Source organism: Lathamus discolor, chromosome 5 (assembly GCF_037157495.1).
Source record: "Lathamus discolor isolate bLatDis1 chromosome 5, bLatDis1.hap1, whole genome shotgun sequence".
Taxonomy (NCBI): Eukaryota; Metazoa; Chordata; class Aves; order Psittaciformes; family Psittacidae; genus Lathamus; species Lathamus discolor.
In genome coordinates, this window is record NC_088888.1 from 87,349,848 (window position 1) to 87,374,978 (window position 25,131).

Genomic DNA, 25,131 nt, shown 5'->3' on the forward strand with positions numbered 1-25,131 from the left:
AGGTACTGGAAGGCTTCCATACGGTCTCCCCGGAGCCTTCTCCAGGCTGAAAAAGCCCAACTCTCCCAGCCTGTGGTCATACCAGAGGTGCTCCAGCCCTCTGAGCATCTTCGTGGCCTCCTCTGCACTTGCTCCAACATATCCAGAGATGCTGAAGCCCTGTCTCTTACAACAGAAATCCAGGGGTACCACAGCTGTCACAGGGCTAGGTGCTAACACGTCTTTATGCGTGTGAGATGTAGTAAGGGTGGCTTGAAGCAGAAATCTCTTTTGAGTAAATGTGCACTGCTCCTGTTGGCTTTGCTGTGAGTCACACATGTCCATACAAGGGAATTTAACTCTTCTTATTATTCTTTTTTCAGTCCAACAAATATAAATTTAATGCCTACCCTCTGCTGTGGAGGGGAGAGACGGAAATCCAGAGCTTCTTGGAGTTCCTTCATGTCTTTTATTAACAAATGAATGTCTTGGTAAAACTGCTGATGTAAAATCCTCCCCGCAGGGAGCCGCTGGATGCACCACACTCCTGAATTACAATACTAGCTCGCCCAGGCTTGCAAACTCCGTGAAGTAACTCTGTGCTTTACTTTTAAAACCTAAATGAAGAACCGTAGAAAGAAGCTAAGACTTACTGAATCATTACTGCAGCCAGATGCGACGACCAATTGCTCGAGGCAAATGTTTTTCTTCCTCGTTTCCCTCTTTCTGTCCCTCTCCCACTACACCTTACCCTGACCCTGCCTGCGCCAGGGAGAGCTCCTCTTGCCCAGGCCAGGGCCCCGCAGCAGCGGCCAACGGGTCGATTTTCTTGCCATGTGCTCGCGATTCGGTATTTCGGCGTTCCTGCTTTGCTACTTAAGCTCCGCTCGGGGAGGTGCGAGAGCCCGGTCGTCGGGGTACGGTTTTATTTTCTGATTTCGTTAAAGCGCGGCTCCGCCGCAGCCTCCTCCCCGGCTGCGGCGCTGTGCTGCCGCTCCGCTGCCTCTCGCCTGCTCCCCCGACAGCTGCCTGCTCTCGGGGCACCCCTAAACCCGCCTCCGCGCCTGAGCCCGCCGCTGCCCACCCTCCTGCGAGGGGCCGGCCGCCGCTGCTGTCGTGGAGCGTTATACCCCCGCGGGGAGCCCCGCGGCCGGGCGGGGAGGGCCGGGGCAGGGGGCGCGGCCGGCCGCACCATGGGCTCGGCGGCCGCAGGCGCCCTAAGCGAGGCCCGCGGCCGCCCTGGGCCGCAGCTGGGCCGTGGGGGCGAGGGCTGCGCGGGAGGGCCGCTGTGGCGGGCACAGCACCACCATTAGGGGCCTCTCGCGTGGCTTCCGCGGGCCGGGGCTTAGCCGGACGAGGGCAGGCAGGAAGGAAAGAAGGCCAGGCCGCCGTGAGTAGCGCTGGGAGCGGCGGCGGGACCCGCGCCCGGCTGGGGACGCGCCCGGGACAGGGGAAAGCGGTGTGTTAGTAAGGGAGCGGGGTTACCGGGGCCGAGGCTGGAGCTGATCCCCGCCTCAGCGCGGAGGCCGGGGCGGAGTCGCCTTGTGTCGGGCAAGCGTAGGGGCCCGTGGTTCACCTCCCGCCATCTCGCAAATGGCTGGGGTCCTGCTTGGATTTCAGGTCCTGGGGTACCCCCAAAGCCTTCACTAACAGACGTCAGCAGCGGCTGGAACCCGGGCGTTAAACCACGCCTGTCTCCGTGCACTATGCTAGTAACACCTTCAGGTTGTTGCTAAAGCACAGAACAGGCTTTAAAAGGCACTTGCTGATTGTTTACTGTTTGCCTTCCTCAGTTTTGGCAGAGTGAGACAGTTTCGCTTTCAGTTCTCAGCGCTGCAGTCACCCAAACAGGAGCAAATAAAGCGTACATAAGCTAAATAATCTGAGTTAGAGTCAGGAAGTAGGCTTGGTAAATTAGGCGTGCTTTTAGAGTATCTTTGCTCGTCGATAATATGTGGAACAGAATGTTGATAGGTGAGATGGAGTCTGAACACGGTGTTTAGAATATGGTGAAAATAAAGCTTTTAGTTTTTCCATTAAGTATCAACATACTCTTTTACTCCACGATGGTCCTGCAGTTTGTGTTTACATCCTCTAATGATGGGAATTCGCCTAAACTGTAGTTCCAGCCTAGAACCTAGGCTAGATTATTTACATTGTAGCTCTGCAAACTGCTCGCCAGAGACTCATAAATTCTTTTTAGTGGGACTCTACTTAGGTGAAACAGTCTGTGGGCTAAGGTTTAGTTTATTGCCATAGTTGAAGGTGAGAGCAGAAGGTGATAAGGACAGAACATCTTAAAGAGTAAATATTTTAAAACAACTTAACTATAAAGCTCAACAAGAAATAGCACTGATTTAATTATCCAAAGAAGACTTTAGGCTTTGCTCAGTGGGTTTTCATACAAGTGGATTTGTGCTTCCATAGGAGCCATGTTAACTTCTGTGCATTCTGGAATGCAGATGTTTTTTAGCATGCATTCCTTGCTGAAATCTGTATTTTCTGACTGTTGTTTCCTCTCCAGGTTCTTTGCTTCCCTTTATGCCCCAAAATATTTCAGTTCATTTTGTCTGCTTTGGTCATGTTTGACAGCAGAGCTGGAATCACAAAGACCATTTTTTACAAGTTTTGTGAAAATTGGTGGGTGTAGAAAGGAGGGAGGCTTAATTTAGTATCCCTAGTAAGGAATAGGCAGTTATGTTCACCAGTTCATTGCCACATCAGACAGACAGTCTATCCAGGGTAACCATTGGTGATTATTACTAGTGATGTCATGTGCTAGCAGTGTTATGCATCTTTGGGTTTCCTGTGGTTATCAAACATGAGGCACAGACGCTTATCCACTTCACAGTCCCCTAGAAAGGGATATGTTAATGGTAAACCAGGGGCAGCTTAATGGTCCATGAATTGTAAGCCATTGCATTGGTTATGGTTACAATTTCAGAACTCGGTCATTAGGGGAGTATGTGCTGAATAATCCACAAATTTCATCTGTTTCGATCTGAAGTCACTGTATAAAATCATTTGTTTAGCTACAGGTAAATACTTCATTTTCAGACTAGACCATGTAAGACTTTGTCTGAAATTTTCACCAGGGATCTGAATAAAGGCCTGGGAGCCAAGGCATTGAGTTGCCATCAGGTCGTTGACCAGCTGGAGTAACCAAAGCTTTTTAACCTGGAGGCAGCACCATGCCTAAGTGTAGCTTTATGCTAAGCAGGCGCACGGCCTGAAAACCAGCCAGAAAGAAACCGGTACTCTAGAGTGCTGTTCTGATGGTCAGGCTTGGTGTTCCTTAGCAGGTAGCACAAAATGTGAGATTAGGTCTCTAATTTAAGGTTCTCGGTTGTAGTTCTCTGTAGTCATGTGTGGAGAGAAATGGGTACTGCTGGAGGGCAATTCCTTCTGCCTGAGACACCGCTCGGTGTCTAAGGTAGTGTTAGAGACATGCTGTTTCTTTTTCATACACTGTGTAAAATTGTCAAATACATTAACATGTATTTCCTAATTTTTGTTTGTTCTATATCAGTATTAGTGGGGTTAATAGGCTTAGAAGACTGAAAACAAAGGATCTTCACAGCGTATTGCATCCACCAGACTGTGGCTCTGCACTGATGTCAGTTCAGAGTTCAAGCAACATAATCCCATTACTTTGAAACTCATAAATTGGCTTTGTGATGGAGAAAAGATTTAAGGCTGCTACCAAAGCAAAAACAAATTGTGGAAATGTAGTTTAAATGTAGATTACAGTAGGCAGAAGTCACCAGCCATGAGTATTGCTGTCCTCTTAGAGTTGGAGAAAAGAAACTGCAGGGAAATTCTGTTTTATTCCAAATGTTTAGTTTGGCATATTAAACGTGTTTGGAACACTAATAATGTTTAGTTTGGAATACTGTGTTAGTTTACATAGAATAGATCACATTTGTTTGAAACTAAAATGTAGGCAATACTAGCAAGTAGATTAAGTGAGGGAATAAGAACTTTTTTACTTTATTATCTAGCATTCTCTTGTTCAAACAGTGTTAGGACAGAAGGTCGGCTTGAAAATGTGATGTAGCCACTACTAGAGACTGATTCACACTTAGGGCTACTGTAGTGAGTCACATGTGGTTTTATCTGACATTAATATTCTTCCTCTGAAGACTTTGTTCAAGGGAATACGTATGGCTGTATCTATAGCATAGGACCTTACGAAAAATCAGGAAATTGTTTTAACTGATAGCAGTAAGACTTGTGAGATATTAACTTACCTGTCTGATAATTTGGCTAGAACAGGTTCCTTCCTGTCTTATGTAATACTTAATTTTTATGATAGCAAACTATTTTCTCCAAGCTTTGAGAGTTTAGTAATTATGTTTTTAGTAATAGTTTCTCTCATTAGGGCTGCCTGCAAGCTTGCTGTAAAGTACCTCTAACTGTACTGTAAGAGTGGATTTGCGGAACATAACCCAATTACGGCCAGGTACCGGCTGGCCCTATCTGATGAGAGACCAAGTGCTTGTGTCTAGCTTACAAGGATTATTTCTTGGGGAATGGAGTCTGCAAATGAGCAATCTCAGAATGGTGCAGAAATCAAACGGATTATGTTCTGTGCTTTCAGACCAAAGGCTAAGTCTTGAAAACATGATTCCTGCAACTGTTCACACTGTCCTGAGTGCTCTGTATTTATGCTGCCACAGAAAGAACTGGTTACACTCGAAGAACAAATACAAGAAACACTAAGGACTGAAATGTGCTTGCAGCTAAAGTATCCTCATCATGAATAGGTACACTACTATCAGACAGCTTGGTGATGGGACCTACGGCTCTGTTCTCCTAGGGAGAAGCATTGAATCTGGAGAGCTAATAGCTATTAAAAAGTAAGTAATTTTGTTTGTTACTTAATAGTGGATGATCCAGGTTTTTCCATTCTATGGTCCACATCACTTGCTTGTGCTGGTTTGAGCGCTTCATATTCCATGCAACATTTGTTTTTGGACTTGTATTTGGGTAGTGTGCAATACCCAAGTTCCTTGTGTCCTGCCGAAGTCCCAGCAGAAGATAGAGAGGGTGAGATATAGGCTTATTGTAACAGTCCTCTGCTACTATGTCAGACATGTACTAGTAGTTTGCAGTGCTGCTTTGGAATCTGGAGCCCCTTTCCTGCTGCTTACATGGGACATACATTTCATGGTCGAGTTTCCAGTGTAGTGTTAATACTGCAGTGATAATTAACACAATGGATGTCATTGTCCATTGTGTGTATCTGTATATGCATAACAAGATGTTTTGGTCTTTTCAGCTGAAGATTTTCTTAAAATTCCTTGAGAAGTTCACTTCATTTTCTGTGCCGCTTCAGCATTGACCTCAGTTTGTAAATGGCTTATTTGTTGTAGTTGTGGTAAGAGGCAGCTGTAAAACATTGCAGGCACCTTCCTGAAATACCGACCATGACCCAGGGACATGCTCATTGAAAGAGCTTTCAGGACAATGCTGTTTTGTATGAACAGTCAATAGCTGGCGTCAGCAACTTTATAAACCTTCTGTGCTGAGGATATTTTTCCTATATCAAATCTTGCCAGAGGCACCTTTGATTTTTGTTTTGCAACGTGGTAGAAACTCAAATGTTTCAGAACAAAACAGAAAATGGTACCTTCTTAGCATACATATTAATGCCAATCCATTAGGAACAGAAATGGTGTGGTAGCTGAATGCACAAGACAGTAACTGCAAAACACTGTTTATTGTTATTATATTTTAGTTTATTCCAATTATTAAACTGTTCTTAACCCACAGATTTTACTGCCTGGGGTTAAACCACAACACTGAGCCATAATCAAAATGCATATCAACAAAAAGGGCTGTGTGTTACACACAGGTACTGTGTTCAGAGTTACATTCTGGCTTAGGAGAAAACACGTAACAGGAACAAGGAATTGAAATTACCAAGAAATCAAAATAAAGAGAAGAAAATCAAGAATAATGTGTAAGAATTAGAGACCCAGTGAAATTATTTAATTTGCCCTTCATTAGATTTGTTTCAAAACAGATTGAGTTGGTCATAACTGCCATAACTCTTGTTCTCTTTACAGTTAGAATCTACTCCACCTCACTGTATGATGGAAAGAAAAATAGCATGCCTTGACTTGTTAAAGGCTCTGAAATTTTTGTATCAAAATATATATATGAAAAAAGGCAATCCTGCATAACAGTAATGCTTTTGAATTCTGTTAGAGTGTATGTTATCCAGAAATGTGAATTTTTTTTTGACAAAGGAGAGAGTAACGACACTTATGGGTCCAAGGCCAGATGATGTTAACCATGTATTAATTGTGGTGTTTTTTTTCACTCTACTGTTGTAGAATGAAGAGAAAGTTTTATTCCTGGGAGGAATGCATGAACCTTCGAGAGGTTAAGGTACTTGTTTCATTCAATGGTTAACTTTTAATTAGATTATTAGATGTCATGTTTTGGGGTGACATCGAATTCCTTCCACTCCTTTTATCAAGAACTTCCCCCAGGATGAGCTGTGGCATATGGCAGTACAGTTCTGTTTCCTGTTCATTTGAACAGGGTGTCTGTAGCTTTACGAAAATTCTTATTACAGTTCTTACCAAAAAATCATTTGGTTGTAGAGAGCTGCTTCCTCCTTACAGTGAGTGGTGTGTGAGTGAGCAGGCTTTCCTGTCACAAAACCTAGAGTTAATCGGTGTTTGATTTTCAGAGCTTGAGAACACGTGCCCTTTGCACAGCAATAACCTTTGTACATGCAGTTGTTTCTGGATAGTTGGTTCAGGGGAAGGCATTTACCATGAAATTCTGACACCAGCAAAGCTTTAGGGTTGTTCTAAAGACCTCCTTTAATTTCTAGTCCTTGCTATCACTGTTGCAAACATGCAGAAAACATAGGTGACTTTTCTTTTCCTACAGTACCACACATTGGTACTGTGCTGCTACAGCAAGAGCGAATGTAGAATACACTGAAAATCTAAACAGTAGGGATAAGGAAGACAGACCCAGGTGTGCTGGTTTTGCCTGGGATAGAGTTAATTTTATTCACAGCAGCTTGTATGGGTCTGTGTTTTGGATTTGTGATCAAAACAGTGTTGGTAACATAGGAATGTTTTAGTTATTGCTGAGCAAATAATGTCAAGCTGCCTCTGTTTTTCATGCATCCCCACCAGCAAGCATGCTGGGGGTGGGCAAGCAGCTGAAAGGGGACACAGCCAGGATGGCTGACCCCAGCTGACCAAAGGGAAATCCCATACACTGTTATGCTCAGCAATAAAAGCTGGGGAAGAGGGTGAAGAAGGGAGGAACTTTTGTAATAATGGCATTTGTTTTCCCAAGTAACTGTTACGGCTGGTGGAGCGCTGCTTTCCTGGAGATGACTGAACACCTACCTGCCGGTGGGAAACAGTGAATGAATTCATTGTTTTGCTTTGCTTGTGGGCAGGTCTTTTGCTTGACCTGTTAAACCGTGTTCATCTCCACCCACTAATTTTCTCGCTTTCTGCCCTTCTGATTCTCCTATCCCATGGCAGGGGATGAGTGAGCTCAGCTGCTCACCAGGGTTAATCCACAATACCAAGGAAGAATTTCCAGGGCTGTGTTTAGTCTGGACTGTAACCTGACCGTTGCCAGTGCAAGTACAAGAAGAGTGTGAATTCTGCCAGTAGGAAGCTACTTACAGAGAAAATACAATTGTGTTGGTGCCTACTATGATGCCATATTGCTGTTTTTTGAATGACCAGCATGTTAAATTGATACATATACTTTATATGTATGTACTAATACTTGGAGAGTTGGTCTTTCTTCTCAGAGCTGTCTGGTTATTTACAATATTGTAGAGTTTTTGACATCAAGTTCTCTGCATCAGTGAAAAATGTTTTTTTCCTTTTCATTAGAGTAAGACCCTTCTAAATTGCTGTTTATATTTTCTTTTTCTAGTCTCTGAAGAAATTAAACCATGCCAATGTAGTGAAGCTGAAAGAAGTTATCAGGGAAAATGATCATCTGTATTTTGTGTTTGAATACATGAAGGAAAATCTTTATCAGTTAATGAAAGAAAGGTATGTAACATCATCACCTATTCCTGATAAAAATGAGTTATTTGCAGAATATGTGCTTTTAATACCTCTGTTACTTTTCAGAGGGTTTTGGATCGTTTGTTTAGGCTTAGATCACTATGGCTTAAAGCCTTATGCTGCAGTAGGAGCTGTGGCTGTCACATTTGGGTGTATCCCAGACAGTTCAGTGACAGTTTCCAGTGTCTTTTCTCAGATTAGCCTGGCAGGTAAGTAGTGTCAAAAGTGTCTAGAGTAGATGCTTTTTTGAGAGTTTGAACTGTGGACTTCTAACAGCCCTCCTCCTGAAGAGGCATTGAACCTAGAACTTCTGATAGGTAAGTGCTCCAACCAGCAATACTTCTTCTATTAGATAATGATGTTACCATCTCTTCTATTATGGCTTCCTTGAATAGATGAATAAATAAAAAGTGGTTGAAACAGCAGTCATGAGCGACCAAATTCTGGATTGCTTTTAGGATCCAGAAGTTTTTTCCTTGCTGTTGGATCTATATGTCCAAAGACTGCCTATTTTATTTGTCAGCACTGTCAGTAAAATCTATCCTTTTGATATTTGCTGGAGTATTAATAAAGTCTTAATTTTAGCCTTCGGGCCATGATAGCATCCTCCAGAGGATATTTAGGGACAAAATAGCTCCATGCTTTGAATTGTTCTTTGAAGACGCAGTTTTCTCTCTGTGGACCATAGAAGCATGGGAGATGGCAGTAGTTTTACTTGATTTAACAAAGTAAAATTATTGTTAAAACATATCTCTGTAAATGCTACATAAAATACCTTTCTAAGCATAAAAATATTTACTAGGCATACACAGGTATAGAATAACTAAATTTGGCACACATATATGTATGTTGAGTTTTAATTATATGAAATGGTTCAAGTGCATAACATACAAACCAATTGTTAAATTTCTTAGAAATGCTTAATATATCCTACATCCTTATGAAAACAAAAAGGGCAGATGTCTGTACAAGCATGCTACACGTCATGCTCTCTGTGGTTTAGCTAGGCCTTGGACTGGTTGAACAGTGTGTAACTCAAACCTTTAAGACTGTAATTTATTTGCTTAAGTCTTTGTTAAAATTGCCAGTCTTGCTGGAAGGGACTTTAAAGGAAATATGACTCTCTTTCTGCTTTAAGTAAGAAAATAAGCAAGCAAATATGAAAGGGTGACTCTGATATATGATCTCACTTCTGAAATATGTAATGGTCAGAGTTTTTTGAGAGGACTCAAGCTCAGAAAATTGAATAAGGCTCAGGTCATCTTCTTCATTCACTCACCGGCTCACTCACCGGCTCTTTCTGGATAAAACTCGCACTGGTTTCCACCCTAAGCCATCTCTACTGTGTTTTGGCCTGTGCAGAGACAGCTGGTGTAGAGATGTTTGATCAGAGTCCTCTCTTGGTAAGAGTGGCTGTCATTAAACTGCATGCCATGGCTGATCTCACCTGAATATTGTGAGAAGAGCCTCCTGTTTTCAGTGGTAGCAGACAAGACTCTTTTTCAGATAACAGAAGATAAAGAAGTAGCGCATCAGCTGTTAGATAATAACAAGGGAAAGTCAAAAGTATGGCTTGTATATGCTCCAGAAGAGAGGCTAGAAGAAACTGTATGGAAGGGACTAAATTAGCATGAACACTTGCTGTCTGGAGGAGCATACCTCATGACCTGTACTTGTCATGAAGCAAAATACAAGCACCGATACAGGCTTTGTGGAGAATGGATTGAGAGCAGCCCTGAGTAAAAAGATTTGAGGGTATTGGTTGACAAGAAGCTCAACACAAGCGAGCAATGTGCGCTTAAAGCCCAGAAAGCCAACCATATGCTGGGTTGCATCAAAAGGAGCATGACCAGCAGGTTGAGTGAGGTGATTCTACCCCTCTACTCCACTCTTGTGAGACCCCACTTGGAGTACTGAGTTCAGCTCTGGGGCCCCCAACATGAGAAGTGCATGGACCTGTTGGAGTGAGTCCAGAGGAAGCCACAAGATGCTCAGAAGGCTGGATCACTTCAGCTGTGGAGACAGGCTGAGGTGCGCTTGTTCAGTCTGGAGAAGAAAAGGTTCAGTGGATACCGTATAGCAGCCTTCAAGTACCTAAAGGGAGCCCACAAGAAATCAGGAGAGGGACTTTTTACAAGGACGTGTAGAGACAGGACAAGGGGGAATGGCTTTAAACTGACAGAGGAGAGATTTAGGTTAGATATGAAGAAGAAATTCCTTTACTGTGAGTGTGGTGAGGCACTGGAACAGGTTGCCCAGAGATGTTGTGGCTGCTCCATCCCTGGCAGTGTTCAAGGCCAGGCTGGATGGAGCTTTGAGCAACCTGGTGTAGTAGAAGGTGTTCCTGCCCATGGCAGGGGGTTTGGAACTAGATGATCTTTAAGACCCCTTACAACCCAAACCATCTCTTTCTATGATTCTGTGTTAAGGTTTGTTCAGTTTGGCCAATTTTCCTTTTTTCTTTTTTCATTTTCCCCCCTTTTTTAATTGACTGCATAGACTTCACATGATGTCGCATAGTTTTGATATAATGTAATATGGTAGTTCAGCAAATACTGTGTAAAACGAAGGCAGAGTGCTTAAAATATATTTATCAGTTTTACTCTAATTGTTCCGTTTTATCTTTAGTTCATTAGATAGCATGAGCTCAATAATAATAATTAATATCTTTTTATTTTCTCTTATTCTACAGAAACAAACTGTTTCCTGAGTCTACAGTTAGGAATATTATGTATCAGATCCTGCAAGGACTTGCATTTATCCATAAGCATGGTAGGTTACATTTTAGCTGTAAAAATTCTGAATTAGAGCAAGATAATGTCTGTGTGAGTTTTTTAATGTGTACGTTAACAATTATATTACTAACCATGGCAGGGGGTTGGAACTAGATGATCATAAGGTCCTTTCCAACCCTAAGTATTCTATGATTCTATGAAGGGAGTGATCAGATGAATGATACTGTATGACAGATTCAGATTACTGACAATATCCATATTTTATAGTTGCCTTATATTTTAGTTAGGGGTTTTGCTCAGTTCCTTTTCTGTACATTTCTACTTTCTCAAACTGGCAACTCTACATTTTCTAAAACTCTGATGTTAATGGGCACATTTCCTGAAAGAGTTAGAGGTCCCCTGAGGTTGAGTACAAACTAAATATTACTCTTTTCTCAAGATACAGAGATACCTGAATAAAACGCACATTCTCCATAAGGTACACTCAAAGTAATAAAGTCTGAGTGACAAAGAGCTTTCGTTGCATGGCCTTCCAGCTCATTTGTACAATAATCCCGAAAGCTGAAGCTGCTATATACCAGCCAGTAGTAACAAGACCCACTTAACTAATAAAAAAAAATACTGATTTTAATGATAACTGCCTCATCATGTTTTCCTGCCCTCTGCAGTTCTGCCTGCTACATATAGTGTACACTGCTCGTCAGCTCATGGAGTTATTAGAAGACAGCTAAAATCAGTGGTCAAAGGCCTGGAAGTCAAAGGCTTGTAGGACCAGCATTTCAGTTCACTTGAGGAAGATACTTAACTGTGCTTTGGAAAACATTTTCAAGCTAATGGTTTTATTCTCTGTTCTAATGGGGCTTGGACTGGGGATTTTTCTGAAACCCAACTAGAAGTTCCAGTCTGTTCCAGGGAGATGCAAAATATTTTAAGACAGAGAAGTCACACAATTTATTTGTAAAAATCTAAGTCACATTTTCTAATAAATTTTCAAATGGATCACAGTCTTTTAGAATACCTTTTACTGCCATTTGGCTTCATACAGATTTAAAGAATGAACAGCTTTGTGTCAAAACAGTCTTGTTCGCTGATCTTCTACACAGTAGACTGTCATTTCTGCAAATATATTGTGCATCTGTAGTTACAAGGATCTGGAAACTCATGGCAAGCCTGACAGGATGGTCTTGGTGGTCTTGTTTCTCACAGTGTAAGACTGAGTGTCCCAAGATTCTCTCTGCAACAGTTCTGGAAAAATCATGTGAACTTTTTTCCCCTCTCTCCCATTTCCCTATTCTGCTCCTGTATGGCATGAAAGTGTTTGTCAAGTAAACTTTTTATGTTCTTTATCCGTCCAGACTAACAAACTTCAAACATCTTTTCATATTTGAATGCACAATTGATTGCTCTTTTTGCAAGTTTGCCATGAAATAGATTGCCTCAGAAGCATTCTGCAAGTGCATTTCATGTCTGCACAGAAAAATACTGAAGTGACTGTACTAAATGCTAAAAATAACCTTGACTGTTCTGTCTGATACTTTCCATAGAGGCAGCAGCTCAAGCAGGCACCAGAGTATGTACCGAATATCCCTAGGAAGGATGCAATCTGCTGGTTGTTTGGCACTGTGTCTTCAATGCTGTCATGCATTAATCTAGCGAACAAAAGTTAATACAGTTATACTGGAAAATGTGAATACATCCTATGCGAAGGTTTATTCTCTTCTGTGTGGGAGCATATTCAAGGCTGTCAAAAAAACTTGGCATGTACTACACGTTGGAAGGTCTCTGAAAAGGGGGTCGTATACAGCTATGGTGGCATTGCTGTGGACATCAATATTTCATTTGAATTTCAGGGTTCTTTCACAGAGACTTGAAGCCTGAAAACCTCCTTTGCATGGGACCAGAACTTGTGAAAATAGCAGATTTTGGCTTAGCCCGAGAAATCCGATCCAGGCCTCCTTACACCGATTATGTATCGACAAGATGGTAAGTGCTAGTATTTGCCTGCATAGTATGAAACTTATAGTCAAGCCTTTAAAGAAGTAAAGTATGAAGTTTCTACTGGATATAACACCACTTTTGATGCCTCCTCTTTATGAAACTTTTATTTAATCTTGGCATTACTTAAAATGCTGCAGTTAGCAGAAGATAGTTTACAGATGGGAGCAGCAGAAAAACGAAGAGGAGAGCCTGATAAGCAGGTGGGGCATGCTGGTATTGCTGCATGTCAGGAAGGCATGAGAGAGCCTACAAGATCCTGTGTAGGTTTTAATTCTTCATTCTAAGGGAAAAAATGAAGTCTTAGGTATGGGATAGGAGAGGATAGAAACATTTTAAGGGATGTTTGCTCTTAACAGTGAAGAATGAAGAGCTGAATGGTTTCACGTATCGTGTATCTGAATTGTGTTGATTGTTCAGATTTGTTTTTCTTCTCTTACAGGTACAGAGCTCCTGAAGTCCTTCTCAGATCCACCAGCTACAGCTCTCCAATAGACATTTGGGCTGTTGGTTGTATAATGGCAGAAGTTTACACACTGAGGCCTCTCTTCCCAGGTGCCAGTGAAATTGATACTATATTCAAAATTTGTCAAGTGTTGGGAACGCCAAAGAAGGTAACTAAAGTGACAGTCCACATTGCAATAGTAGTAGAGGTGTTCTGCAGTATAGAATGGCATAATAGCAGTAAGCTATTTTCTCTCTTACTGCCACTGTATGGTATTGATCTCAGACATAGTAAACTAAATTCAAGCTTACTTTCTGTGAAGTAAGAATTACGCAAGTGTGCTATAAAACCTGAAATTTGGAGAAGTAGACCCCTGAACAGCGAACAGAGTCCTTAGCCTGTGTTTTCATTAGGTGGAAATTTATTTTTTTCTTGCAGACTGTTGCATATAAACCTGTGGTTTAAGATGCTAGATACTGGAATCATGGCAAGACTCCTGTCTCCTGATTCCATTTGTGCCTTTGACTTTGTCAGATGTGAAACAAGGCTGACTTCTCACCAGAGGTTTGAGGTGAAAATTTCTAGTGAAATCTTCAATACAGTTTAGAACAAGCTTGACACAATCTGTTACTGATAAGAGAATATATGCTAGTGTACTTAGCACTATGGTATTTTACAGTGGAACTTTCTTTGTGATTGGAAATCTCATTCTTCCAGAACGACTGGCTTGAAGGCTACCAACTCTCAGCTTCCATGAATTTTCACTGGCCTCAGTGTGTACCTAACAACCTGAAAACCCTCATACCTAATGCTAGCAGTGAAGCAGTGCAGCTCATGAGAGACATGCTGCAGTGGGACCCCAAGAAGCGGCCAACAGCTAGTCAGGTTTGGTTTTGGTTTCTTTTTCTCACGTCTGCATATGATGCTTCTTTTCACCTCAAGGCACCTTTTATAGGCCTTCATTTAACAGTTGCTCAGGGGTTCTTAGAAGAGAGAAGAGCAGAAGCCAAAAACAATTTGCAGGACAAAGGGGAGTAATTAAAGGAGAGTAATCAGTCTTTTGCATGCAACATAAACTGCCTGGGGTGTGCGCTCAATGGTCAGATGTGTTACTGCAGTGTGTATAAGTACCCCTGAATTAAGTATAATCTAGTCACTGTGAGTAGCAGCAGAGTAAAGGTGGGATGTATGGCAGAAGTATGTCTTTCATTGCTAGTGATGTGGGCCATAGACTCACTGAATGGTTGAGGTTGGAAGGTGCCTCTGGAGTTTGGTCCAACACCCCTGCCCTAGGCAACATGCACCAGTGCTCAGTCACCCTCACAGTGAAAAAGTTTTTCCTTTCATAGGGCACTTCCTGTGTTGTATTTCTTTCATTTGATTCAGTCTTGGAACTAGAGAATAGAAGAGATGGGATGTCCCTGGAGTTATTCAGGTCTTGATGGCTGAATCTGGGATGACAGGTGCACGTGTTTCCACATGCACATGCACGCAGGCAAGCAAGAGAGCACATAATGAAGCATGCCTCTAGATGCTGTATACCTGGTTAAGTGTTATACATCTGCAGAACCTCTTCCTTTTGTGCAAGTCCATGGAAGATCACTTGTTATCTGATAATAACAAGATAACTTGTTACCTGTTGAAACTTTTCTACTATTACAGCATTATTCTGAAGTGGATTGTGCTTACTAGAATCTAGTGTTGATTGATGAGTCTTCTGCTGTTTCCTACCCTAGAAAAAAACAAATTACATTTGTACCATCACATAGAGCTAGGATAAATTAAAAATTTTGGTTTCCTAAGTTGCATCCTAACATGTTCGTTATGTTTTAGGCACTTCGATATCCATACTTCCAGGTTGGGCATGCCCTGGGCATTCAGGCACTGGGGAAACAAAAGGAACTGCATAATAAATCGTCTCTGCATATTAAGCCTGTCCCTCCAGCACAACCCCCTCCAAAACCTCATGCCCGCATTTCATCAAGGCCTTTTCAACAAAACCAGTCTTCCCAGCACTTGGTGTATCCACATAAGAAAGACAACACTGGGGCTGAGCACAGTAACTACTTAAAGGAGGACAAATCTAACCAGGTTCTTCTGCCAGCCATTCACAATAAGGTGCCTCAGCAGGTAAAGGTCTCTCTAGCGTAAGATACTCTTCCTGATATACTGCTGATTTTTCCTTAATTGTGTTTCTTGTTCTCTTTCAGGGTTGTTAATACTTTACTAAAAGGACAGGAAATGGGAATAAGGAAGAGTTATAACTTTCTGCTAGAAACTAAAAGTTGCTATGTTGCAATCTAAATCTAGTTCCTATAAAACAAGCAAATTTCTCATTTCAAAGCCATTTTATGCTTCCCTTTGTTGTAAAAGCACTGTTTAAAGGATGACACTGCGATTTCATAAGAGTAAAAAGAACGTACAGTGGCTAGAATATTAATGGGATTGATGCCACAGAGAAACATAGTAAGCTAAATAAAATGTATTGAAATGAGTGAGATTACTGCCTTTATCCATTAAGACATCTAATTTGTGTCACTGGGAATAATAATGCCTTTGGGCTTCTATACTTGCCAAGGAAAACAACAGATTGTTCTTCCAGCATAAGACACTACCATTTATGTTGATTATGCAAGGAGACTGGATTCATAAGATAGATGAGAAGAGCAGACAATGCAAATGCTGCTGCTAAGAGATCAGTATTAGCTAAGGTCTGTACTGACCATGTACAGAGTTGCACAAGGTTGAAGTGTACTGATGAGCTTAAATGGCTGAAGACACACAAATTTGTACCTATGCTGTCCTGCAAGAAAGACATCTTATAAATGCCTAGGAACAGGCTTGTGGAAACATGAATGTGCATGCAGTTTAGTGCTCCCAAGATGAGTCAGAAAATAGAAACTGAGTGTGAGCTAATTGTTTGGGGGGTGTATAGTGAAATATAAGTAGAATTGGAAATAAGACCTAAGAAATTTATCCTTCTGTCAGTGCAAAATACTTTATTAGAGAATGAAATGCAGGAGATACGTAATAATGTCTACAGGCTACAGGTTGTTTTCTTTGCATGTTTAATTAAATTCTGGGATTCTGTTGTTACAGCTCTACTGCCACTGTTACTCTTTGAGACAGACAAATATTCTTTGTTCCTGTCACGTGGTTTATGCTGTAAGCGTGCAGATTTGTTTCTTTTCAATCTGTATAACAGAAAACATGTGCTGGAACTGAGAATATAAATGGTGAACTTAAACCAAAACCTAGGCGGCGATGGGGACATCTTGCCACAACAGTGAAGAATTCTGAAGACTTCGATGACTTGGAAGACCTTGATTTCAGTTCTTCTATCACAAGAATCGACATGAAAAACAAGAAGAGGCAGAATGATGATATTCTTTGTAGGCAAGTCGAATTCTTTTATGTCTGTGTGCTGTTTGGTCTTACTTTTTTAGGCTTTACCTCTTTTCATAATTTTTCATAATTTTTACTTTTTTCATAATGTTGCTTTCTGTGGATCCAGAAACATATCCAAGCAGGTAGAAGACATGCAGCTTCTGTCTCTCCTGGTTTGCCTTGGCTACTTGTTGGATACTGACCTTTGAATTGCAGCACATTTTTTATGGACAGTGCACTCTTCTGTACAATTCCTTGTTCATTTTTCCCCACTGAAAATGATGCTTAGCTTAAATCTTCCCAAGTTACTCTCTGAATGTATGCTTTCTATTTCACATGTGAACCATTCTGACATAGTCCATGCATGTAAACTTGGGTGACTCTAAGCTGCAGTTTGCATGGATCATACACAATAGAGAGAAACTTACTGAATAATTTATGAAAACTTTAAAAGCAATATATAAGAGAACTAGAAGCACAAATAAGGTTTTCAGGGGCACGTCTATGGCTTCAGGCTGAAAATATTCCCTGTTGTCTGCATGTTTATGCTGTAGCAAGCACAGTATGCAAGTGATTAATGGAGATGGGATGCAGATGAGAAGGCCAACATATGGCCTTCCGTGGATGAACATAAGCTGTAAGGACTGGACTAAGTGTAACAAATTTTGGTTTATAGATTTGAAAGCATTTTGGACTTAAAGCCTTCAGATGCTATAGGCTCTGGCAGCAGTGCACCTTCCCACGTGACCTTTTCACGGCAGGACACTCCCACGTTGCGAGTTTCTGCAGCAAAGCAACACTACCTGAGACATTCTAGGTATCTACCTGGTTAGTAAAAGACACTATTTCCTTTTCTTCCTCTAATTCCAACGGCAATATGAAGTAGTCATTGGCACATCAGGCTTTATCTTTTGATATGTGGAGGTGGGCTACTGCTTAAAAAACATGAGAGCAGGACCTTTGCTAATGTATGTGGCCATGACACAAACTACAAGCCTGGTTTTGATTTACCGTAAATTATGAGCACATCCTTGCATGTTAGGTATCCTGCTTAAGTATGGGGTGTATAGTAAATACAAATAGTATGTGACATATGAACTCTACTGCAAACTGTTTGCTCAATCTTTGGTTTCAGTAGATACACTGCAGGGGTACAATACTATGAGAAATGCAGCCTACCATTATTTGCACTCAGGTTATCTTGTCACTGTTAGGCTAAGCGCTCTAAAATGTTATGTTTGATGTGAAGCATAGACTTCATTCATGTAGCAAAATTTGCCTTATGTGACTTGAAAATATTTGTGGCCTTGATGTAAGGATCCTGTCCCTTGACATAAACCAGCCACTGATGCTAGTGGAACGACTTAACTGTTATCTTCGCAGGCCATGGCTGGTCATAGCATTCCCAAATGAGGGGATGGGAGGTAACCCAAAGGCATGTTAAGAGTAAAAACATTTTGGCTAAGTTCACTGAACTGGACCAATGCTGTAAGATTGTGCATCAGATGGAATGAATGTGAGCCTGTGTAACAACAGAGATTTCAGCTTGGTAATTTGTTGTGTTTTTGCAATAGGAATAAGCACAAGGAATAGCATAGTCTCCGCCTCAAACAAAGAGTCTGTTCCACCTAATCCCTGGCCCAGTTCTAGTTTGCCTGGGAAAGCTTCTGGTCTGGGAGGAAGTATTAACAGGATGAATTCAGGTAAGAAGCTGTGCTTAATTAACACTCTGAGAGAAGATGATAGGTGACATCTCTGCAATTCCAGACAGCTGCATTTTGGGGTCCCCCATTCCTTACGCATTGTCAGCTCCAATGATATTTCCTACTGTGTCTGTTTTCCTGTCAAAACCAGTTATGACTACTGTTCTCCACTGGACTTGGAGACTACCTTAAACTGAAACATGATTATTTTTTCTAATGAATCGTCAAAAGTCTGGTTTGAAGTACCACATGCATAGAAGGTTGGACAACTTAGGTCTGTTCAATCTGAAATACTTCATCTTGCCTTCAGTTTCTATTGACAGGTTTTGTAAGTCATATTTTTCAGGTTTCCAAATTATTTTAGCCCATCTGGTGCTTAAATGACTGCCATAGAGGATGAAGCTGATCTAAACTGAACTAACCGTACACACCACTCTTGCTATATGGATAAAGCAAAATCTATCATCATGTCTTTTAATCAATGCTGTTTTAAATAGTGAAATAACTGTAGCTTTAAAAAAATTCAGACAAAAAGCGAAGCTCTCTGATTTGTCTTCTTCAGGTTTTTGGGGCATTTGGTATTTCAGGTTTTTTCATCCGTATTGTTTGATTTGAAGTCATTAATTTGTAGATTTTGCCAGATATATTTAAACATGTTGATGTTCCTAGATTGTATCTGTGTATTTCCTCTCTAAATCTTTCTTGGCTTCAGGTTTTCATGTGATGTTACAGTTCTGCAGTATAGCACTTGTTTTGCATATGTTGTTATGAAAACGTTTGATAGAGAAAATTTGTGTTGAGTCTTGGTCCAAAGAAACATTTTGGGCCTTCAGAAACTCTGACTTAAAAAATAAAAACCTTTACATTTTGGATGTAATTTAATCAGAAAATTGTTCATTAAAGATTCAAGATGGGAGGATGTTGTAAATGGCTAAACTATATGAGAACCTTTATATACGTAGCACATGTCTCCTTCCTGGCTCTTCTATAAGTTTTTGCTTCTTTGGTAGATGCATAGGATATCATTAGATTTTCCTCTTTTTTACCTAACACCATCATTTCGCACAACATGCTTTGCCACTGCTCTGCTGCTCTAGTATATTATAGGCATATGTGCGATGGATCTGTTCTGTACATGCTAACTTTGTTTAATGTCCATCTTTGTCATGTCTCTGGGCTGCTTTGTTTGTAACTATTTTTGTCCCATTTTCTATGGCTTATCTACAGGTCAGTCAGATCTGTTCATGCTCATCTTAGGGACAAGTTTTATAGCTGGCTTTACAAATCTGGAGCACAAATATGACCCAGTTTATTAAGTTGCGCTCTTACTGAAGCCTTGTGTAGCACCACAGCCCCAAAATAACTGTATAAAAATCAAGAGTGAGTATACTCATAGGACCCAGTTGCTGAAAATTAAACAAAATAATTCCAACTGAAATGCTAAGTTTTGACAGCTATAAGAAACCTTGAAGAAAGCTGAGTTGTCAGGGAGAAGCAGAAATTGCCTTTGTATGAGTACAATTTGTGCCCATTTTCCATTCATCTTCAATGCAGTCTGATGCTGACAGGCTCCTGAATATATAGGTTCTGTGGACTCCTAGTGTCTTCAAGGAAGTTCTTGTTTTCACCAGTCCGTGATCAGTGCACACCTTTGTCATCTGTTGATAGTCTGGGAGATCCATTGTGTAGGGCTCAAGTGTTCCTTGTCATTTCTTTCAGAGTCCATAGGATCAAGTGGTTATATCCCTGCATTTCTGAAGAAGGAAATAGGCTCTGCTGGGCAGGGGGTTCAGTTAGCACCATCTGTGGTATCACCTTCTAGTAAGTATAGTACCAAGGTTGTCTCGGTCTCTTGCTCATTACTCTGGTAATGCTGTATGATGTATGCGTGTAGTGCTGAACTACATATCTTTGCTTTACTGCATTTGTAAATATTTGATTGAGTGGAACTACAGTTTGTAACTTTGCAGAATTTCATATGGAGAAGGATTTGGTTTGTATTTACTTTGTGAAGTACGTGGTTTTATCCACAGCATATAGTGGAACCTAGAGGTTGGTGTGAGGGCTGGTACAGAATTCACTTTTGAAATCAGTAAATGCTCCTTGTTTGATGAGACTTTAAGGATTGGATCTACTACTGTTTCACATCAGCAAACTGTATTTTAAAAGGAGGCTTCTTTCATAGAGTCATAGAATCATAGAGTGGTTGGGGTTGGAAAGGACCTTACGATCTTCTAGTTCCAACCTCCCTGCTGTGGTCAGGGGTACCTCACACTAGACCATGTCGCCCAAGGCTCCGTCCAACCTGAAATAAGGACCTGGACCTGCATCCAGTTGCTATTCAATGTGGACAGCTACTAACTGAACCTTTATCTCATGGGATTTTCTCTTCTCTCTTAGATTACACTTCCGCGAAGTCAGTAAGACCCCATCTTGGACAGCCATCGTTCAATTCACCTACTAAAAGCACACCAAGGTTAATGCCTTTCCCACCACCACCAGCTCAGCCGATCCACGGGCGCATTGACTGGTCTGCAAAGTATGGTGCTCACCGGTGACGCATGGAAATACTGTCTAAACCAGTGCATTTCCCATGAAATGGTGGCTATCATGCGACAATTTGATACTGTTTTATGTACCTCTAAATCTAAAAGAAACAGATCCTCTATGAACAAGACATTTTGAAGGTTTTGGGTTTTTTTTTTACTTTTATTTGTATTCACTTGAATGCAAACTTGTAACTTTTTGTATAAAATTGTTTTGTTATATAATTGGGTCCAGTTATTTTCATAGATCTGATACATTTTGTATATATGGCTTAGGGGTTTTGGCATTTTTATACGATAAATTTTTATAAAAAACTTTTTTTAAAATTTCACTTTTCCTTTATTAGATTCAACTTTTTTATGAAAGTGGATTAAAAAAAGCAAAGTGGTGCAATATTGCAGTGGAAGAGAAGTACTGAGGAAGGGGCATTAATTAGACATTTCCTGAAGTTTATGTGCTAAATGAGGCTGTATAATGTCACTGATGCCACATCTTGTTGTCCTCATTTGGTTTGTGCTGACGTCAGAGGAACGAGTAACAGTCTAAACTCCTTTGCAGTCACTGAGAGACTGCCAAAAGTCAGTGGAAGGCTTCTTGTTTAATATATTTTTGCCTTTGAAAGGTTCTGTTGGACTGCTGTCCAGCTTCATTCTTTTGCTTTTACCAAATTTGAGGAATCTTGTTTGGTGAAGGGTGAACACCCTTCTGTAGACCTGTTTTCTGACACAGCACGCTTTTGTCTTGCTTTCAGAGTTGCTTCTTGGCATTGTTCACCGGGGAGTAGAAGGTGGACCTACCTCTGTTAAATTCATTTAAATGTTCTAATGATTTCTAAGCAGAAAAATCAGATTCTATTTTTCTGTTGTTGTTAATATAAGATTGGAAGACCTATTTAGGATGGTATTGACAACTATAATGCTGGTTTCCGAGTAATGCAGTATTAGTGATACACCAGTAGCAGAGTTTAAGCAAACAGTATCTGTGCAGCTGACTTAACGTTCACAACCATTCTAAACCACTTTTGGGTAAAATAATCCCAAGGAAATGAGTCAGTTTAAGCTTACTTCAGTTCTTCCTCTCTTCAATGCATCTTCACTTGCAATGTCAAGAATATGTGAGCTTCCATAAGTCAGGCCCAAGGCTGTACTGAAAAAAATGGGACCTTACCTGGTCCTACTAAATTTCTGTTCTAAATTCTAAATTTGTGTTCTAAATTCTAATTGTGTTCTACCGTTCTAGATTTGTGGTTGATTTCACAGAAACTGATACAGCCCTTTGAAGAGCAGTTTAACTTAGTTTGTTAGAACAAATAAGTTATCAGGTTATACAGAAAAGAGAATAGCCCCATAGTCTAGTTTTAATTCTGTAATGGGAAGGAGTGCCAGAGTCCAGCCATGAGCAAAAGATTCATTTAGATCACAGTCAGCATTTGGCAGTTCCAGCACTTCCTTCCACACAAGGAAGATAAAGCAGTACAGTGCTGTGGAAGAACATCTTCCATAGCTGAGTTTTGGAACAGCAGCACCAAAGCTGACATGGGCTCTAAAAATGAATCTTCCTGCAGCAGTATACAGGAATGCTCACCTTTCTGAGCTCATCTTATGAACAGATCAGGCAAATGGTATATTTGCGAGACTTAAATCCAGTCTGAAGGGGTCAGAGCAGGTATGGTTCTCAGCATCCAGCCATTCTGAAGGAGCTGAGTGTCCAGCTACTTCATTATTTGTTCATGCAAGTGCTAACTCTAGGCCATAACTAGCTGCTTCCAAAGCAGTGGTGCCAATGCATAGCAGTGAAACAGAGCAGCCCTTCAATTTCTGAAGCACACACTGATAGTGTTTTTTGGTAAGTGGAAAGGGAAATATGTATATTTGTGGTAGAACTGGAAAGAGTTGCTTTTCTTGGCAGAAATAAGTATCTCTATTTATATCTAGATATCATTTAATTTATTTTATCACTCTCTCAAAAGAAAACACTATCCTAAGTATCCCTAGACCCATTTAGCCAATGTAACTAGTCTGTTCCATACACTTAATTCCTACTACAGGAAGTGGGAGATGAAAAAGTCGCGAGAATGCTCGGGCTTGGATTCATGCTGCCTGAACACAAGCTCCTTTACTGTGAGCTGACTCTAAACTAATGGTGAGTGAGAATCATGTTAAGAGAAATTTGGCTCACTTAAGAACTTAGCTGCCCTCTGGAGACACCTGGGTCTCCCCATTGAGGAGGGAGGCTACTCCACCTGCTGAAAGCAGCACAGGATGAATCTGAACATGCCTTGTGATGTCTGAGCCTGTATCAGCCCTGTGGTGATTTGGTGATTTTCCTTGACTATAGCATTCAGGTTTTGGTCAGTCAAGTGAAAAGACCAAAAAAAGTAGAGAAGCAGTAGTACTCCTTATTGCATATCTCCTTTCCCAAATTAAAGCCTGTATTTAGGAAAAAAACCCAACCAAACCTAATAATCTTGATATTCAGAATCCCTTCTGCTAGTCTTAGCTTAGTGGGACAGAAAACGAGCTGAGTATAATGGCAGCACTGGTAGCCTTTACTCCAGTGAATTCCAGCTGAAGCTGGAAAGTGTTTGCGTCAAGTCTGAGCGGGGTATGGGGAGTGTTTTACTGTGCTGTCTCAGCGTGCAGTGCACGTATGGAAAAGATGTAGGGCTTCATTATACTGCAGTCTGGAGCAGCAGCATATCTGAGGGTTTATCACACGTAACCTACTACTTTGTGCTTTCATATTTAGCAGCATATTTATATCAAATATTTTTAGAATTCTGCTGTTTACATTTTGTCAGGCTTCTGCGTAACATGTAATAATGACCGCTGGAAGTAAAGGAACCTGGCAAGTGGGCTCATTCACCTCTGTAATCCAGATTTTGTTCCTAAAAGTATTGTGTCAGTGCCACGATGTTAGCAAAAAAAGAAAGAAAGAAACTAAGCTGGAAAACCCACTTCCGCGGTATCTCTGTGTGTAATAAGGCTGTTGGTATGAGTAGGATGCTCTGTAATGTGAGGAGAAGATACCAGCTGAAAAAGAACGTTTGAACTTACGTGGAAGGAGAGGATGGAATTGTCACAGAGATAAAGAAATAACAGTTCTTGTTCATTCTGTGGTTTTGTTCAAAATGTTCCACATTTGTTTCATTCCTTCTGTGTCAAGTGTCCTGCACGGAATCAAGTTACTGTTGAAGAAATATCGACTGACTGACAAGGGTCTTGATCTTTCCTCGGTTTTTAATAAAAACACTGTTTGGCTTTTGTTTGCTGAGTTGTGTGTTTGATTTCTTTTCGTAAGTATGCCTGAGGTTTGGAGCCTGCTGGCACCTGTGCTCCTCCTGCATGTTCTTTTGCCACATTTTGAGTCTAAGCATGTAACTTCTGCAGCATGCTGTGAGCTTCATGTGAAGTCCTTGGATGTCAGCTTCTCTGCAACTAACTGCGATAAAAGGTTTGTCACCTCAGCCTTCGCCCCCTGCTCTCAAGGTGGTAAGAAGCTGAAGACAGTTGACAAGTTGCTGTCCTGGTTTCAGCTGGGAAAGTTGCTTTTCTTCCCAGTAGCTGCTGCAGTGCTGTGTTTTGGCTTTAGTCTGAGAACAGCGCTGATAGGACACCAATGTTTTCAGTTGTTGCTAAGCTGCAGACCAGTAACGAGTGGTGTCCCTCAGGGATCGGTGTTGGTACCGGTCTTGTTCAACATCTTTGTCGGTGACATGGACAGTGGGATTGAGTGTGCCCTCAGCAAGTTTGCTGATGACACCAAGCTGTGTGGTCCGGTTGGTATGCTGGAGGGAAGGGATGCCATCCAGAGGGACCTCGACACGCTTGTGAGGTGGGCTGATGCCAACCACATGAAGTTCAACCATGCCAAGTGCAAGGTCCTACACCTGGGTCAGAGCAATCCCAGGCACAGCTACAGACTGGGCAAAGAAGAGATTCAGAGCGGCCCTGCAGAGAAGGACTTGGGGGTGCTGGTCGATGAGAAAATGAACATGAGCCGGCTTCAGTGTGCGCTCGCAGCCCAGAAAGCCAACCGTATCCTGGGCTGCATCAAAAGCAGCGTGACCAGCAGGTCCAAGGAGGTGATCCTGCCCCTCTACTCTGCTCTTGTGAGACCTCACCTGGAGTATTGTGTGCAGTTCTGGTGTCCTCTGCATTAAAAGGACATGGAACTGCTGGAACAAGTCCAGAGGAGGCCACGAGGATGATCAGGGGCTGGAGCACCTCCCATATGAAGACAGGCTGAGGAAGTTGGGGCTGTTCAGCCTGGAG

General features: G+C 41.4%; 1 protein-coding gene across 3 annotated transcripts; it reads left to right on the plus strand.

Moving 5' to 3' along the window:
- Positions 1-1,152: 1,152 nt before the first annotated feature.
- CILK1 (ciliogenesis associated kinase 1) lies at positions 1,153-24,122 on the plus strand. 3 transcript variants are annotated; one of them, XM_065681501.1, is made up of 14 exons: positions 1,153-1,369; positions 4,580-4,838; positions 6,321-6,375; positions 7,909-8,030; positions 10,738-10,817; positions 12,631-12,763; positions 13,218-13,389; positions 13,938-14,105; positions 15,054-15,350; positions 16,426-16,616; positions 17,284-17,435; positions 18,182-18,310; positions 20,030-20,131; positions 20,711-24,122. In XM_065681501.1, exons 2-14 carry the CDS (start codon positions 4,738-4,740, stop codon positions 20,866-20,868), a joined length of 1,860 nt encoding a protein of 619 aa, XP_065537573.1. In that variant the 5' UTR covers positions 1,153-1,369; positions 4,580-4,737; the 3' UTR covers positions 20,869-24,122. The 3 variants fall into 3 exon arrangements, with proteins under 3 accessions (XP_065537573.1, XP_065537575.1, XP_065537574.1); XM_065681503.1 differs by having other exon boundaries at positions 4,659-4,838; XM_065681502.1 differs by lacking the exon at positions 1,153-1,369 and adding an exon at positions 1,421-1,438.
- The last annotated feature ends 1,009 nt before the right edge of the window (positions 24,123-25,131 follow it).